General features: G+C 48.0%; 2 protein-coding genes and 1 pseudogene across 16 annotated transcripts in view; 1 reads left to right on the top strand and 2 right to left on the bottom strand.

Annotated features, from left to right (window-relative positions):
- Positions 1–11,963, bottom strand: part of MBLAC1 (metallo-beta-lactamase domain containing 1) — a 68,048-nt gene extending 56,085 nt beyond the window's left edge. For 14 of the 15 annotated variants that reach the window (XM_057528688.1, XM_057528687.1, XM_028167566.2 and 11 more), the window contains exon 1: positions 10,026–11,963. In XM_057528688.1, coding sequence (XP_057384671.1) covers positions 10,652–11,467 — 816 coding nt within the window. In that variant the 5' untranslated portion in view covers positions 11,468–11,963 and the 3' untranslated portion in view covers positions 10,026–10,651. Of the gene's footprint in view, positions 1–154; positions 2,950–10,025 lie in introns of those variants that run through there. The other variant, XM_057528695.1, reaches the window with a different exon arrangement.
- Positions 1,514–9,371, top strand: LOC130704848 (NXPE family member 3-like; annotated as a pseudogene).
- A 145-nt stretch (positions 11,964–12,108) lies between the features above and the next one.
- CNPY4 (canopy FGF signaling regulator 4) lies at positions 12,109–16,385 on the bottom strand. The gene is made up of 6 exons (XM_007186661.3): positions 16,172–16,385; positions 14,146–14,272; positions 13,951–14,047; positions 13,590–13,712; positions 12,968–13,085; positions 12,109–12,875 (listed from the first exon to the last, which is right to left on the bottom strand). The coding sequence occupies exons 1-6, from the start codon at positions 16,272–16,274 to the stop codon at positions 12,742–12,744; spliced, it is 702 nt and encodes a 233-aa protein (XP_007186723.2). The 5' UTR covers positions 16,275–16,385; the 3' UTR covers positions 12,109–12,741.
- Between the last annotated feature and the right edge of the window lie 6 nt (positions 16,386–16,391).

Below are 16,391 nucleotides of genomic sequence, written 5' to 3'. Positions count from 1 at the left end.
GCCGCGACAGTGAGAGGCCTGCGCACCGCGATGAAGAGTGGCCCCCGCTCGCTGCAACTAGAGAAAGCCCTCGCACAGAAACGAAGACCCACCACAGCCAAAAATAAATAAATAAATTAATTAATTAATTTTTTAAAAAAATCATGACTGCAGTTTAAACACAAGAGCCAAAATCCATGTTGCTTTAAAAAAAAAAGAATCCGCCTGCCAGTGCAGGGGACACGTGTTCAAACCCTGGTCCGGGAAGATCCCACATGCCGTGGAGCAGCTAAGCCCGTGCACCACAACTACTGAGCCTTTGCTCTAGAGCCTGTGAGCCACAACTACTGAGCCCGTGTGCCACAACTACTGAAGCCCGTGTGCTCTAGCTCCTTGTGAGTCAGTTTTCACATAATTGTCTAGAAATTTGTCTATTTTGTTTAGTGAAATGTATTGTCACAGACATAACTTTTCATATCTGCACAAGCTCTAGTTATGTCTCCTTTTTCGTTTCTGGTATCAACCCACTCATGCTTTCTCTCTTACTTAATAAATCTTGTTAAAAGTTCATTAATTGTCTGAGTCTTTTCTTTTTTTTTAATATTTATTTATTTATTTGGTTGCATTGGGTCTTAGTTGCAGGATCTTCATCACGATATGTGGGATCTTTCATTGTGGAGCGCAGGCTCTGCATTGCTGCACACGGGCTCCTCTCTAGTTGTGGCGCTCGGGTTCTAGAGCGCTCAGGCTTAGTTGCCCGGTGGCATGTGGGATCTTAGTTCCCCCACCAGGGATCGAATCAGCGTCCCCTGCACTGGAAGGTGGATTCTTAACCACTGGACCACCAGGGAAGTCTCCTGAGTCTTTTCAAAGTGTCAAATTTTGGCTTTTTCTATGCTTTCTACTTTGTTTGTTTTCTCTGAAATTACTCATTTTATCTTTATTATTGACTTCTTTCCACTTTGTTTGGATTATTTTGCTCTTCTTTTTCTAACTTTTTGAAATAGATATATAGCTCAGTCCATTTCAGCCTTTTTTTCTTTTGAAATAGAAGCATTAAGGCTATAAAACTTCCTACATCCTGCTTTAATTGCATTCCCCAAGTAACTATGTGGTCAGAATGTTATCTCATATCCATTTTTATTTCTTCTTTGATCCATACATTTTTAGAACTGTGTTTCTTGATCTCCCCAAATGACTTTTTCTTGTTTATCTTTCTGTTATTGTTTTCTGCAGGGGAAGTAGAGTTATTTGAAAGCAAGAAGGCCATTCTTGTAAGAAGGCAGAGGTGATACCATTTTTTTTTCTTTTATTTGAAGACATAAACTTCTGCTTCATGAAGAACAGCTGCTACCTTCAAATAAATATGGTGGTGACTCAGACAACAGGCTGATGAGTGACAGCCTGATACAGGTAGGACAGAACTGCTGGGTCCTACCTTGGTGACTGGAAATCTCCTTCCCCTTAGAAAGTGAAGGAAACACAAACCACTGATAGATTCTTCTTTCACTACCCACAGGTCCTCTATTTCAAGATGTCCTGGCCTGACAGTAACATCCCTCAGCCCCTGGGACCCTACTCTGCCTCTAAATCTGCCTCCAAGTTCTCAGAATCTCCCTCGCTCTTGGACTTTCTCCTCCAGGAGCTCTCAGACCTGACCCATCTTCTGTACTGGCCTCCAACCGTGGGCGATGGTGAGGGATTTTTGAGCCTCCATGAGCCCCCAGACCTTCACCTACCACCTAAGGGGTCCTGCTTAGGCCAACTGTGCCCTGGCAGGCTACCTGGAAGCATCCTTGTGACCACAGACCACCAACAGGGCAGACCCATGACCCACAGTGGAGATCTGCTTTGGGTCCTGCCCTGAAGCCCAGGGTCCCTGGGGATATCCAGGATCTGGAAATGGCACATACCTGCTATCCTTCCCCTGCTCTGGAGCAAGTGCAGCTGGTCTACTCTAACAAAGTAGTTGGTGTTTTGGAGAATATGAAGAAAGCAAAGGACCACAGTAGATTTCATGGGGTATTTCCATGGAATCTGAAAACAAGTTAATTAGAAAACACCAAAACTGACATACAAGAGGAGAGAGAGAAAGAAAGAACAGAGCATGCAAGAGCTGTTGGTAAACGTCCAAGGTCTAACATACTGGTAACTGGAATTTCAGAAGAAAAGAGTGAAAAAGAATGCAGAAGAAATATTTGAAGAGACAACGTCTAAAGTTTTCCAAAATCAATTTAAAAAAATCAACCCACAGATCCAAGAAGCTCAGAAAACTCCAAGAACACACACACACACACACACACACACACACACCCCTAAACACATCATATTTAAACCAATGAAAACCAAAGAGAAAAATTCAAGGCAACCAGAGGAAAAATATGGCATCTCATACAAAGAGGAACAAAGATAAGAATTACAACAGGCTTCAGGTCATAAGTTAGAAGAAAATAAAATGACATCTCTGAAGTACTGAAAGAAAAACTACCAATCCAGAATACTATACCCAGTAAAACTAACTTTCAAAAATGGTGACAAGGGACTTCCCTGGTGGTGCAGTGGTTAAGAATCCATCTGCCAATGCAGGGGACACAGGTTTGAGCCCTGGTCCGGGAATATCCCACATGCCACCAAGCAACTAAGCCCATGCGCCACAACTACTGAGCCTGCGCTCTAGAACCACAAGCCACAACTACTGAAGCCCGCATGCCTAGAGCCTGTGTTCCACAACAAAGAGAAGCCACCACAATGAGAAGCCCACGCACCACAACGAAGAGTAGCCCCTGCTCGCCACAACTAGAGAAAGCCTGTGCTCAGCAACAAAGACCCAATGCAGCCAATAAATAAATAAATTTATTTATTTAAAAAATGGTGACAAAATGACTTTTTCTGACAAACCAATGTTGGTGAGGATGTGGAGTAACTGGAGTTCTCAAACATTGCTGATGGGAATGCAAAATGGTACAGCCACTGTGGAAACAGTTTGACAGTTTCTTATAAAATTAATATATACCAAATATCCTTCAAATACAACAACCCCAGTATAAACAAACTGGTACATCCTTACAATGGAATACTACTCAGCAATAAAAAGGAACAAATTACTTTTACATTTAACAACATGGATGAATCTTAAATACATTAAGCTAAGTGAGAGAAGCCAAACTCAGAAGGCTACATACTCTATGATCTATTTTTATATGACATTCTGGAAAAGGTAAAGCTATTTTAAAAGGAAACATCAATGATTGCCAGAGGGAGGTGACTACAAAGGATCATGAGGGAAGTTTTTAGGGTCATGAAAACATTTTGTTTCTTGATTGCATTTGTGGTTATGCAATTACATGTCCATCAAAATGTATAGTTATAACACTAAAAAGTAAATTTCACTGTATGTAAATTATACCTCAGTGAGTCCAAAATTTTTAAATGACAAAAATACTTTTAATATTTTAAAATGCATTGATAGGACTTCCCTGGTGGCACAGTGGTTAAGAATCCGCCTGCCAATGAAGGGGACGTGGTTTCAAGCCCTGGTCCAGGAAGATCCCACACGCTGCAGAGCAACTAAGCCCGCGAGCCACAATGACTGAGCCCTTGTGCCACAACTACTGAAGCCCCCACGCCTACAGCCAGTGCTCCGCAACAAGAGAAGCCACCGCAATGAGAAGCCCATGCACTGCAACAAAGAGTAGCCCTCGCTCGCCACAACTAGAGAAAGCCCACGCGAAGCAATGAAGACCCAACGCAGACAAAAATTAATTAATTAATTTTAAAAAAACATTCTGGGCTTGCCTGGTGGCACAGTGGCTAAGAATCCACCTGCCAATGCAGGGGACACAGGTTCAAGCCCTGGTCCGGGAAGATCCCACATGCTGCGGAGCAACTAAGCCCGTGCACCACAACTACTGAGCCTGTGCTCTAGAGCCCGTGAGCCACAACTACTGAGCCCACGTGCCACAACTACCGAAGCCCGCACGCCTAGAGCCCGTGCTCTGCAACAACAGAAGCCACCATAATGAGAAGCCCGCGCACCACAACAAAGAGTAGCCCCCACTCGCCACAACTAGAGAAAGCCCGCGTGCAGCAATGAAGACCCAATGCAGCCAAAAATAAATAAATAAATAAATATATTTAAAAAAAAAACACATTCTATCTACTTTAAATAAATAAATAAATAAATGCATTGATAATCTGTCAAATTTTAAAGGAATTATCAGAGGGCAAAATCTAAATGAAACTGGGAACTCAGAGAGTAATACACTAAAGACTGCTTTCCCCTTGAGGGCATTTGCCAAGCTCAAGAAACTTGAGATTTGGTGTGCAGGAAGCCAAGAGCAGGATACAAACCCCGAAGTCTTTGACAATGTGGTGAGTCTAATAGGAAATTGCCCGCCTGGCATAAAGTCAGGGTCTCAAAGTTCTACACCCTCATATTGTGTGACCTGGAGACCACCACCCCACACTCAAGCAGAGGATTTCAAAGAATTTGACTGTCTTCGACCTTGGTCCAGAACAGACAGAGAAAACTCTTTCTGGAGAATTTATACCCACAAGCCAGACCTTAGGTAGATGTGCAGTCCAAATTCACAGAACCATTGGTCTGAAAAATCTCAACCTGTGTTAATTTAACACACTCTAGGACGTTATTAGCCTAGATTTTTGTCAGAAGCAAAAATTTTCTTTGGAGAAGCCCACTATCAGGTGGGATTCTTCTATGCCTATTTGGTAACCTCTGAGTTCAGTACCAAATTAATAGAAAATTCAATACCAGATTAATGAGCAAGGGATCTTATTTGGGTCACATTTAAATTAACCATAAGGTGTTGCTATTAATAGGGGTAACTAACCCAGAGCCAAACATGCTTATGATTTAGATCCATTAACTGTTCCTCACAGTCTCTGTGGCCTTCAAACCAGCTTTCCCATTTGCTACTTTTTGGCCATCTTTCCAATTTCTTCTTTTAGTTTTTTGCTCTTGTTAGCAGCTTTGACTTGAATTTGTCATTCCAATATCTAATATTAAATTAACTGCTTTAAAAATTATTTTTCCCCAGCTTTATTGAGGTAAAACTGACTAATAAAAATTGTATATATTTAGGTTGTACAGCGTGATTTTTTAAGGTGTACAACATGATGGTTTAATATATGTATACATCGTGAAATGATTACCATGATCAAGCTAATTAACACATTCATCACCTCACATTGTTACCTTTTTCTTGTGTATGTGGCAAGAACACCTAAGATCTACTCACATAGCAAATTTCAGGTATACAATACAGTGTTGAGTATAATCACCATGCTGTACATTAGATCCCCAGAACTTATAACTGCAAGTTTGTACCCTTTGATCAACATCTCCTCATTTCCCCCACTCCCCAGCCCTTGGCAACCATTTTATCCTCTGGTTCTATGAGTTCAACTTTTTAGATTCCACATACAAGTGAGATCATACAGTATTTGCTTTTCTGTGTCTGGCTTATTTCCCTTAGAAAATGTCCTCCAGGTTCACCCATGCTGCCAAAAAATGGCAGGATTTTCTTTTTTAAGGCTGAAAAATATTCCTGTGTGTGTGTGTATACATATGTGTATCTCACATTTTCTTTATCCATTCATCCATTAATGAACACTTATGCTGTTTCCATATCTTGGCTATTGTGGATAATGCTACAGTGAACATGGGAGTACAGATATCTCTTTAACATACTGAGTTCATTTCATTTGGATACCCAGAAGTGGGATTGGGATCATATGGTAATGGTAATTACCATGGTAATTTTATTTTTAATTTTTTGAGGAAACTCCATACTGTTTTCTATAATGGTTATACCAATTTACATTCCCACTAACAGTCAGTACACACAGGTTCCCTTTTCTCCTCAATCTCGCCACCACCTGTTATCTCTTATCTTTTTGATAATAGCCATCCTAAACAGGTGTGAAGTGGTATCTCATTGTGGTTCGGATTTGCATTTCCCTGATGATTAGTGATGCTGAGCACATTTTCATATACCTGTTGGCCATTTGTATGTCTTCTTTGGAAAAATGTCTATTCATGTCCTTTGACAATATTTAAATTGGGTTGCTTCTTTGCAATTGAGTTGTATGAATTCCTTATATATTTTAGACATTAACCAATTATACAGTTTGCAAATATTTTCTCCCATTCTGTAGGTTACCTTTTCATTTTGTTTCCTTTGCTATGAAGAAGCTTTTTAGTTTGAGGTAGTCTCACTTGTTTTTGCATTTGCTGCCTTTGCTTTTGGTGTCATATCCAAAAAAATCACAACCAAGGCCAATGCCAAAGAGCTTTTTCCCTATGTTTTCCTCTAGGAGTCTATTGCTTCAGGTCTTACATTTAAGTCTTCAATCTGTTCTAAGTTAATTTTTGTGTATGGCATAAGTGTCTAATTTCATTCTTTTGCATGAGGTAACTAGTTTTCCCAACACTACATGGTAATTCACAAAATTGAATACTACGCATGTGAAAATGAATGAATTACAGCTACCCACAATAAATGGGTAAATCACCCCTCTTCTGGAGGTGAGCCTGGGTGCAGATGCAGAGTTTTCTGGTAAGGTGGCTTGAAGCAGAGATAGCAGGGACAATGGTCTTTGCTTTCTCTGTGAAGTAAGTGCTGCCGCCTTCCGGAAGTGAAGAGGGAATGATGTGATGTGATTGACAGGTGCTTTGGGCGATGGGAGAAGGCATAAAAGATTGCATTTAAGAATGTATATAGGGGCTTCCCTGGTGGCACAGTGGTTAAGAATCTCCCTGCCAATGCAAGGGACACAGGTTCGAACCCTGGTCCGGGAAGACCCCACATGCCGCAGAGCAACTAAGCCCCTGCGCCACAACTACTGAGCTTGTGCTCTAGAGCCCGCGAGCCACAACTACTGAGCCCACGTGCCACAACTACTGAAGCCTGCGTGCCTAGAGCCCGTGCTCCGCAGCAAGAGAAGCCACTGCAATGAGAAGTCCACGCACCGCAACGAACAGTAGCCCCCCGCTCGCCCAATTAGATAAAGCCCACATGCAGCCACGAAGACCCAACATAGCCCAAAATAAATAAATTAAATAAATAAAATTAAAAAAAAAAAAGGAATGTATATAACAAAACATGGGAATTCCCTGGCAGTCCAGTGGTTAGGACTTGGCAATTTCACTGTCGGGGCCTGGGTTTGATCCCTGGTCGGAGAAATAAGATCCCACAAGACACGTAGCGCAGCCAAAGGCGGGAAAAGAAAAGGAATGTATACAACAAAACAGAAACAGGCTCACAGATATAGAGAACAAAGTAGTGGTTATCAGTGAGGGATGGGAAGGGGGAAGGGGCAAAATAGGGGTATGGGATTAAGAGATCCAAACTGCTATGTATAAAATAAATAAGCAACAAGGATGTATTGTACAGCACAGAGAAATACAGCCACTTGTAATAACTTTAAATGGAGTACAATCTATAAAAATATTGACTCACTATGTTGTATACCTGAAACCAATATAATATTATAAATCAACTATACTTCAATTTAAAAAATCAAAAAATAAAAATAGAACCTAGGATAACCACCCCACCCCCCAAAAAAGAAGGGGAACTTTTAGCATCACCAATTCGTGCACTAACCCATTGTGGTATGTTGCAACAGAAAAAATGGCAACAAATTCTTTGCAGCTCCTTCTATCAAGATGGAGAGGCTATTTCCTCATCCCTGAATCTGGGCTGGCCTGCTTTGGTCAACAGAATGTGATGTAAGTGATATTGTGCAATTTCTGAGCCTAGACCTCAAGTGGCCTTGCAGCTTCTGCTCTCAAGGGGCACAGTGGGGAGAGGACATTTCCAGAAATAATGACCAACACCAGGTATCACCTAATGCTAAGTGAACGATATAGAGAAGGCATAGCTAGAGTTTAAAATAAGGTTGGCACATTCAGGGGAGGTTTTCTGTAGATGAGAGAGCTGAGCCTGGGTGTTTGAGATGGTGGAGAAAAGCGAGAGGATGGGGAGTGGGGGGGGGAGTGGACTCAAAGGTCCGCAGGAGAGGAGGATGTGGGTCTCTGAAAGGCGGTAGGCAGTCAGCCAAACTGGAGCGGAGAGCTGTTCTTGGAGAGAACTGGCCAAGAAAGCCTGGGTTATTCTGCAGCCAATGTCTGCCAGTGACTTGTGAGGAGAGGAAGCTGATCATATAGGTCCAGTTTTCCCAAGAGTTTTCACAAAAAAGAAGTTTGAAAGAAACAATCACTCTGGGCCCAACCTCCTAATATCTTAAGCACTTTTTCCGTCTGCTGTCAGCCCCACACTGTTGTCCTCACTCCCTGTCTCTAAGGGATCATTTCCATCAGTGTTTGTATCCATTCACAACTCATCTTGTAAACAGCTGAAAACACAGTCAGAACAGCTTAGGCACGAAAGGAGTTGATTAGCCCAGGTGACTGATGAGTTAGCAGCGGATCTGGCTTCCCGTGCTCACACCTGTCATCTGGTCTGTTTCTCTTCACTGCCCACTTCTGCCCCCTACCGTTCAGCTTCATTCTCTCATTCTCAGTCCCTCTTAGGTGGCCCCAGCAGCAGCGGGCTCTTCCAACAAGGGGGCAAGATGACCCATCCTCCCATGTCAGTCTTGCAGGAAAGAACGAGACTTTTTCCCTTAGCTCCAGCAAAACCCCTAAGATTACTAAGGTGACCCGTCCATCCTGGAGACAATCAGTGTGGCCAAAGGGATGTGTTGCTCTGGGTGACCAGCCCTGAGTCAAGGGCAGGATACCCATGTTCTAGAAAGTAAGTCGAGACTGGCACTTTTATCTGTTTAACTTGAGAGTGTACAGCTCTAAATAACCCGTCCCCTCCTCTCTCATCCTCCGTGCAGCCCTGAAGCCAGTGGATCTACACACCACGTATCAGTTGGGTTCTCTGATGGCCGTGGACACTGCTCGGGGCATAGTGAGGCACTGGCACGCACAGCTGGCCCCTGCGCTCCCTCCACACACCAGTGGCTTCATTACAATTGGTGGCCCATGAATTGGGGGTGGCCTGGCTGGGGGCCCCCACACCGTGGTGGTGCCTAGGCACCCACTTCACCACCTTCCCTCCGTCCATCTTTGTGCAACGACTGGCAGGGATCCGGGCCGCCGTGGCTGCACTGCTGGTCTGGGAGCCCCGCACTCTGGTGGTCATCAAACTGGCCAACACCAGCTACAAGTCCACGTACAGCAGCAACTGGTTCTCCCTCCAGGTGAACCGGCTCCTCTGAGCTGCCTCTGCTGACCATGTGGCCTTCGTGGACCCTGGGAAGTGACCTCCAGCCTGGCCCTGCATGACGGCATCCACCCGGAGAGGCTCATCGTCCACAACAAGGTGGACTTCCTCCTCTCCTTCCTCTCCCCAACCTGAGTGCTTCTGTCCATCCTGGGGCTGTGTGAACAGAGGGCCCAGGCACGGGGACCCAGTTGTGAAGAGGACCACAGCCACAGTAGGACTTCTGGGATAAGGGCAGGTGCCATCAAGCTCTCTCACCTGGAAGACCGCAATGGCTTTCGATCTAGTTCAGCCCATTCTACTGTTGCCCCACTCCAACCCCTTCTCCATTCAGAACAAGAGTGAGTATTTTAAAACATATATGAGACCAGGTCAACGGCCTGGTCTTTTGTATCAGTATAAAGCCAAAGCCTTCTATCTCAGGACAAATCCAAACCCCTCACTATGGTTACCAAGGCCCTGCAAGATGGCGCTGCCTAACTCTGTAGGCTCATTTATTGCCACTCTTCCCCAGCGTTCTGCAACCCAACCCCAAGGTCTTCTTGCTGCTCAAGTAGGTCAAGCCTGCCTCGGGGCCTTTATACCTGCTGTTCCAGCGCCTGGAATGCCCCTCTCCCAGACCTCCATGTGGCCAGCTTTTTCTCATTCAGTTCCCTCATCAAACATCACCTAGGAGGCTTTTCCTGACCACTCTCCCACCCCAGTACTCTATACCCTTCTCACCCTGCTTTTTCTGCATATCAGTAACCAGAACCCGTAATTATTTGATTTACTACTATTATTATTTACCTGTCTCCTTGAGTTTGTCCGGCTTGCTCACTGCTGTATCCCCGTGACCTCGAGCCGTGCTTGAGACATTGCAGGTGTGTTAAGCAGCATTCATTGAACGAATTAATAACTTAAAGTCAGATGACTAGAATGATACCTGTCTGCCCTGCACCTTCTCTCAGCAAGCTGCCTCCTCTGAGAAACAGGCGATGTATCGCCAAAGTGTCCCCTTGTTGCACTTGTTGGATTTTATCTGCATGATTATCACTATGAATGCTTCACATTTACATTTAGGGCAGTATGATTTTTTTTCTTTTTTCTTTTTTCTTGGAGAATAGTTGAAGGGCAGTATGATTTTCAATGCAGTTTCTACTTTTATTTTGGAAGACTCTCCCAAGAACATTCTCCCATTTTACTAATGAAGCCCGAGAGGTGGCACACAGCTGAGCCAGTCCTCGGTCCTAGTGATACTGGTGACAGCTGTGGCAAAAGTACTCTGTCCTCGCTGGAAAACTGGCCTCCTGGAAGGGCTGGAAGTGACAACCCATGACTCCTCTCTGACACGTCCTCTCGTGTCCTGGACGTCAGTTCCTTGTCTGGGGGTGGGGGGCTGGGGTCCCTGAAAGGAATCCAGTCAAGACTGGGGTTTATCGGTGCACCGTGGGCTCCTTGTCTCCGATCACGAGATCTGGCCGGCTGTTCCCCAGACTCTCTGTCTCTGGCGCCGAGACTTCCCTGATCACCCTAAAGGGGGCTCCGTGACCAGGCACGACCACGTCGGCAGTGCCTAGGACCCTCTTCCGGCTGTGCTCCTGGGACACCGGGTCTTCGCTCAGCGCCTGCCACGAGTCCTCGTCCCCATCACGTTCAAACACATCGCCCACTACCATGACGGTACCCAGGGCCGTGCCAGTCACCACCACGCTCACGTCTCGCTGGCCACCATGGCCGGGCGTGGCCCACACCTCGAGTCCCGGCCCCAACCGCAGAGGCTGCTCCTCAGCCAGCCCGTGGGGGAGGTAGCGGCCCCCGGGGAGGCAAAAGTCGTGCGAGACCAGCAGGGCCGCGCCGGGAAACAGCCCCAGGTTCCCGATATGGTCCGAGTGTCCGTGGGTCCCCACCACCAGAGTCACATCTCCCGGGGCCACGCCCTGCCCCGCCAGGGCCCCCAGGAGCGCCTCTCGAGCCCAGGGCCCCGCGGTGTCCACGAGGATGGGGCCACGGGCCGCCTCCTCCAGGGCGGTCTTCGCCTCGTAGCCCTCGGGCGGGGGCTCTCGGTGGCCGGAGGCCGTGCCCCAGGCCTGGGGCAGAACAAGGGTCACGGAGCCGTCGGCGCGCACGGCGTCGCCGACCCCCTCGGGCTCCGCGTAGCCCTGCAGCAGAACCACCACAGAAAAGGCGTCGCCGGGCATCCGCAGAGGAGGCTCCCCGCGCAGCGGCTCGGTGCGCACTAGACCGCTCATGGCCGGAGAGGGACGGGCTGGGGAAAGGAAGTGGGGCCTTCGGCGACTGTCCGCTCCCTTCGGATTTCCACACTCGCCCAGCCTCCGCGGAGTGAATCTCAGTTCCTTGCCACCCCTCTCACACCCTTAAGTTGGCATCGCCCAACTGAACTTCGGCGAGAATGCACCCGTCCCTCAGCGTCTTCGGCCACCACCCCGCTCGCGTGTGAGGGCCTCAACCGGCACCTTCCGGAGATAACCTTGTTATTTTCTTCATTCTAACCGGAGCCGCTCTCTACCTTGGACCTAGTTTTAGCGCCTCTTAGGTCTTGCCTCACTCTGAGGAAAGAAGAGACACCGGAAAAGCGCGTGGGAGTGTGTCCTCTGCGAGCTCCCGTAACCCAAGTATGGCGGCCCAGGCGTCGCCGCGCACGTAACTTAATTACGGCGCGTTTTCAGGCATGCGCGGACCGCGGCTGCGCAGTCCCAAGCCTGAAACCCGATCTCAGCCCGCTGATCCGTGCCACCCTCCTTGGGCTGGAAAACTACAAAGCACCGTTAGCTTTTAACGGGACGGCGACCAACGGCCCTATTCACTGGGCGCTGCCATACCGGCCAGCTAAGATGTGTGCACGGCAGTTGTTTGAAATTTGGGGCTCAGCTGATATTTAAAAAAAGTTTACTAGCGTTATAGAAAATTTGGCACCTTTGATATTACGTGGTGGCCCCGCAGTGAAATTAATATGAAGTAGACCAAGTGTCTACCCCAGCTAACTTATCAATGTTACTCCTTCCCCATCCAGTGTCCCCTTCCCGTTCACAGATTGTTGGCATGTAGCCTCCTAGACGCCGGCAGCGTGTATAGGTCGTAGAGAATGTCCATTCTGCTTCTTTGTTATGAGTCTAAAAACAGACCCTCGAGGGGCAAAGTGACTTTGCCAAGGTCCACTGCTTCTAAGCCATGTTGACCTCTGGGTCCGGTGGGGAGTAGCGGACATATTTAAATATCTCAATACTGTCACCACACACACCTGACAAGGGGATAAATGGCAGGTAGAGGACTCATATGTCGGCGCCGGGCTTCCACCTACTGCTCCCACTTTTCTCCCCATAGCTATGCCATGCTGCACCACCAGGATCCTGCCTGAAACTACACGGGAGAGAAGAGCTACAGGCTCTAGGGTGGGGTCACTCACACATACACACACTCTGAAAGCTGTGGGGCAGGGAGCGCTCAGACTTCAGAGGGTTCTTCTCCAAGACCCCTGTCCCTCCTGGGGGCTCAGAGGCAAAGGTCAGAGTTCCTCTGGGTCATGCTTGGGGTGGCCTGGTGTGTTAGTCACCTCCTCCTCCTCCTCCTCCTCCTCTTCCGTCTTCTCTTGCCCATCTGTGAGCTTCTCCTTTCCAGTCCAAGTTTCCTGTAGACATGCTAGGTTGGGTGATAGAAAACCATTTAGATATTGGTTCTGGGGAGAGGGAAGGTTGTGGCCTGGCAAGAAAGGGGCCAGCCCCCAGGCTTACCAGTTTCAGTAGCTCGGAGCACATGACCTTCACAGAGAAAATGCTGAAGGGGCTGCTCCTGATGGTGGAAATACCAGTCTCCCACGATGTCTTCAAACTCCTCCAGCATCGTCTCACACTGGTCAGGTGGAAAGGTCAGAAGGGTAACTGCTCTGCTGGCCTCTGCAGACCCTCCTCTCTGCCCTTCACTCCCTGTCTCCCCACCCCACTTCGGAAAGGCAGGGAACCAGGAGGTTAAACTTGGCTCATTAGATGTGTGATCCTCATTCATTCAACAGACATTTACCAGCACCTACTCTGCCAAGTAAGTTATTATACTCCGAGTCTCAGTTCCTTGCCTGTAAAATGGGAAGTGGTAATAGTACCTACCACATCAGGTTGTTGTGAGGGTAAAATGAGGCAGCAGCTGGAAAGTATGTGGCCCCAAATCGGGCACACAGTAGGTGCTCAGTAAGTGGCAGTATATATCATTAGCCTCCATTATTACTTCTTGATATGCTCCTGGGCCCACTTCAGTCAATGGCAGAGTCCCTGCTCTGCTCAAAGATGGACCTCCTTAGGATCTAGCTCCCCTCTCAGGTTCCCTTCTCACCTCCCTGGGCAGTGCAGTATCCTTTCCTACCTGCTTCTTGAGGAACGTGACTTCCACGCTGGGCTCATCCCACAGCTCCAAAGGGATCCCCAGATCCACCTTCACCCCCTTCTGCACCAGGCCTTTCAGCGTTGCCATGGTCTGACTCTGCCCCTGAGAGATGGGAATTTGAGATCAGCCCAGGCCACTGCCCTGCCTCCTCCCCTTTTTGCCATATCAGCTTTGTCAACTACTGGAGACCCCGGTGAGTTCCACAGAGAAGAGACGAGGGAGTCTACGATGGGGAGGGGACACTCCAGAGCTGGGGGGAGCTGGGCAGACATCGTGAGGACCTCGGGGTACAGGTTGTAGTTTCTGAGAGATGGGATCCTGCCCTGGAGAAGAGTCTGACCTTGGCATATCTCAGTGAGCCCTCGCGCTCGGCATGAACACTGTAGTCCAGGATCCGCTCACATAAATTCTCCAAGGCCTCTTCCAGCCTTGTCTCTCTGTGGGAAGAGGGGAAACAAAGACTCCCTGGATGCTGTGGGCGCTCCCAGGGCTCCTTCGGGGATTGGAAGGTGGAAGAACACCAAGAAGAACTCACGAAACACTGTAAGGGATGTGTCTCTTCCTCTTGCCTGTGTCCAGCACCTGCCCCAGCTCCAGCACCTCTCGAGATCGGCCAGTGCGACTCAGCTCTTCCTGTAGCTCCAGGCTCAGCAGTTTACATACTAGATGTCCAAGGGGACGTGAAAGACAAACAAACATACCAGCAACTCATTCGGCAGATAAGCAAAGGCAGCAGAGCACAATGGTTATGGGTGCAGGCTCTGGAGCCAGCCTGGCAAGGCTGGAATCCTGACTCAGCCACTTAGTAGCTGGGTGACAATCCTGCTCTGCCTTGGTTTCTTTACCTCTAAAATGAAGATAATAATAGTACCCCCCTCACAGGGGTGTGGTGAGGATTAAATCAATCAATCTATGTAAAGCCCCAAGAATAGTGCCTGGCACGTGGTGAACACTGCCTAAGTGTTTGCTGTTTTCTGCAGTTATTTATTGAGCCCCTTCTGGATGCACAATAGCAATACAGAGAGCAATAAGACCCATGATCTATCCACAGGACGTTGCCAATGTCTCTGGGGATAGATAAAAAGATGACGACAATATTGTGTAATGGACTCTACCAAGAGACTTAATCTCACTAGGAAATGCAAAATTCATTCAGTGGTCATTCATGGACTTCCTACTAGCCTACGATTTCCTCAAGGATGAGCATTGTGTCTCTTCCACCACTGTCTTCCCAGCACCAGTGGGTCCCAAGAAAAGGACAGGCCTATACAGAAGTGCCAAGCAAACTAAACACAGGGGCAAGGAGCCAAAGTGTCCCAAATGTGCCTATGGCACTATGCTAAGGATACACAGGGAGACACAGGTACTCTCCTTCCCTCCAGTGCAGTGGGAGGTGACAGATAAGGAAGGAGGCTTCCAAAGGAGGTGACATTTAAACTGGGTCTTGAAGAACCAAATACAGAAGGGCAAGGATCATTCCAGGAAAAGGAAAACAACAATGTGCAAAGGCAGAGAGGTGTGAGAGGATGAGGCAGTCTCAGTGACCGCTGAGAAGTTCAATATGGCTGAAGCATGGGCACTTTGGGGATGGGAGGTGGGGTATGGAAATGTAAGAAAGGTGGAGGCCAGACCACAAACACTTGGATGCTATGCCAAAAACGTTGGCTGTAGTCTAATCACAGCAGGAGGCCTGAAGAGGTGTTAAAGCAAGGACGTACACAATTGAGTCTGTGTTTAGAAAGACTGACAGGTGTAGGGGGTTAAGAGTAGGGACACAAATGAAAGGAGAGGAGAGATGAGGAGCAAGTCAGGAGGAACATTGCTACTGAAATGCAGCATGGAGTGAGGCGAAGGGGAAAAGAATCCAGGAAGAAATTAAAGCCAGGGAGGCAACAAACCAGGGAACCAGGGCGCTCTGAAGTGCCCCCTCCCAGCTGGGCCCCATAGGTGATACAGCCACAGAAGATGCTGCTCACTGTAAAAGCCACACAGTGCACACCCTCTGCAAAACCTCACAATTATGGGGAACCTCTCCCAGTTGTGTGGCCTCCTCTTTCTTTTATGAGCTTCAAAGGCTGACATACTCACTCCCAAACCCCCTCAGGAGGGCGTGGGGCCTATAATTTGGGAGCGTCTCCGCCGGGGTGGAGAGAGGATGTCCACAGGTAATGAGCCTGACACCTCACTCCTGCAGGCTCTTCAGATTTAGGTCTGGTGGCATGGAGGAGACGCACACACTCACACACACGATGCTCAGTAAAGTGGTCGGTCCTGGGCCGATAGTCTCTGCACTACAATTCCCACAAACCATTGGGGGGCCCAAACCAGCAAGAAAAAGCGGGCTCACTCTGGATGTCTTATGGGAATTGTAGTGCCATAGTTTTGGGGTAGCGCTATGTGTTCCCTCCGTTGACCCCATTCGAATTCCACCAGGCTCCATCAGAACCTCCCGCAGGTCCTGAAGGAGGTCAGGTGACCCACCCATCACGGTCCATTTGGTCTGGCCCAGACGGAGGTGGGGCAGAGGGATGCGAATAGGGGCTACTACTCCCTTTAGATACCTTCGCATTTGCTGGGCAAGCGTTCTGTGTTATCGTCCTCCTCCTTCGGCGTCCCAGACACAGTCAAAATGAAAAGCAACATTCCCAACCGCACAGGTCCCATGATCAAGTGCCGTCCACAGCCAACCACCTCCTGCCTTCAAACCAACTTCGGGCAGGCAGCGGGCCCTTTAAATCCCAAGGCTGTCGGCTGCAACTTTAATCCAGCCTGGCTTGGGAA

This window comes from Balaenoptera acutorostrata, chromosome 15 (genome assembly GCF_949987535.1).
Source record: "Balaenoptera acutorostrata chromosome 15, mBalAcu1.1, whole genome shotgun sequence".
In the NCBI taxonomy this organism is placed as follows: domain Eukaryota; kingdom Metazoa; phylum Chordata; class Mammalia; order Artiodactyla; family Balaenopteridae; genus Balaenoptera; species Balaenoptera acutorostrata.
This window is presented reverse-complemented; position numbering and strand designations above follow the sequence as displayed.

Bases quoted from the DNA above. Each gene is read 5' to 3' on its own strand.
- CNPY4 (XM_007186661.3), bottom strand. From the start codon at position 16,274: ATGGGACCTGTGCGGTTGGGAATGTTGCTTTTCATTTTGACTGTGTCT. The intron at 14,048-14,145 runs GTGAGTTCTTCT...CTCTTCCCACAG, and splicing joins CACATCCCTTACAGTGTTTC to AGAGACAAGGCTGGAAGAGG. The intron at 13,713-13,950 runs GTCAGACTCTTC...CCCATCTCTCAG, and splicing joins GCTCACTGAGATATGCCAAG to GGGCAGAGTCAGACCATGGC.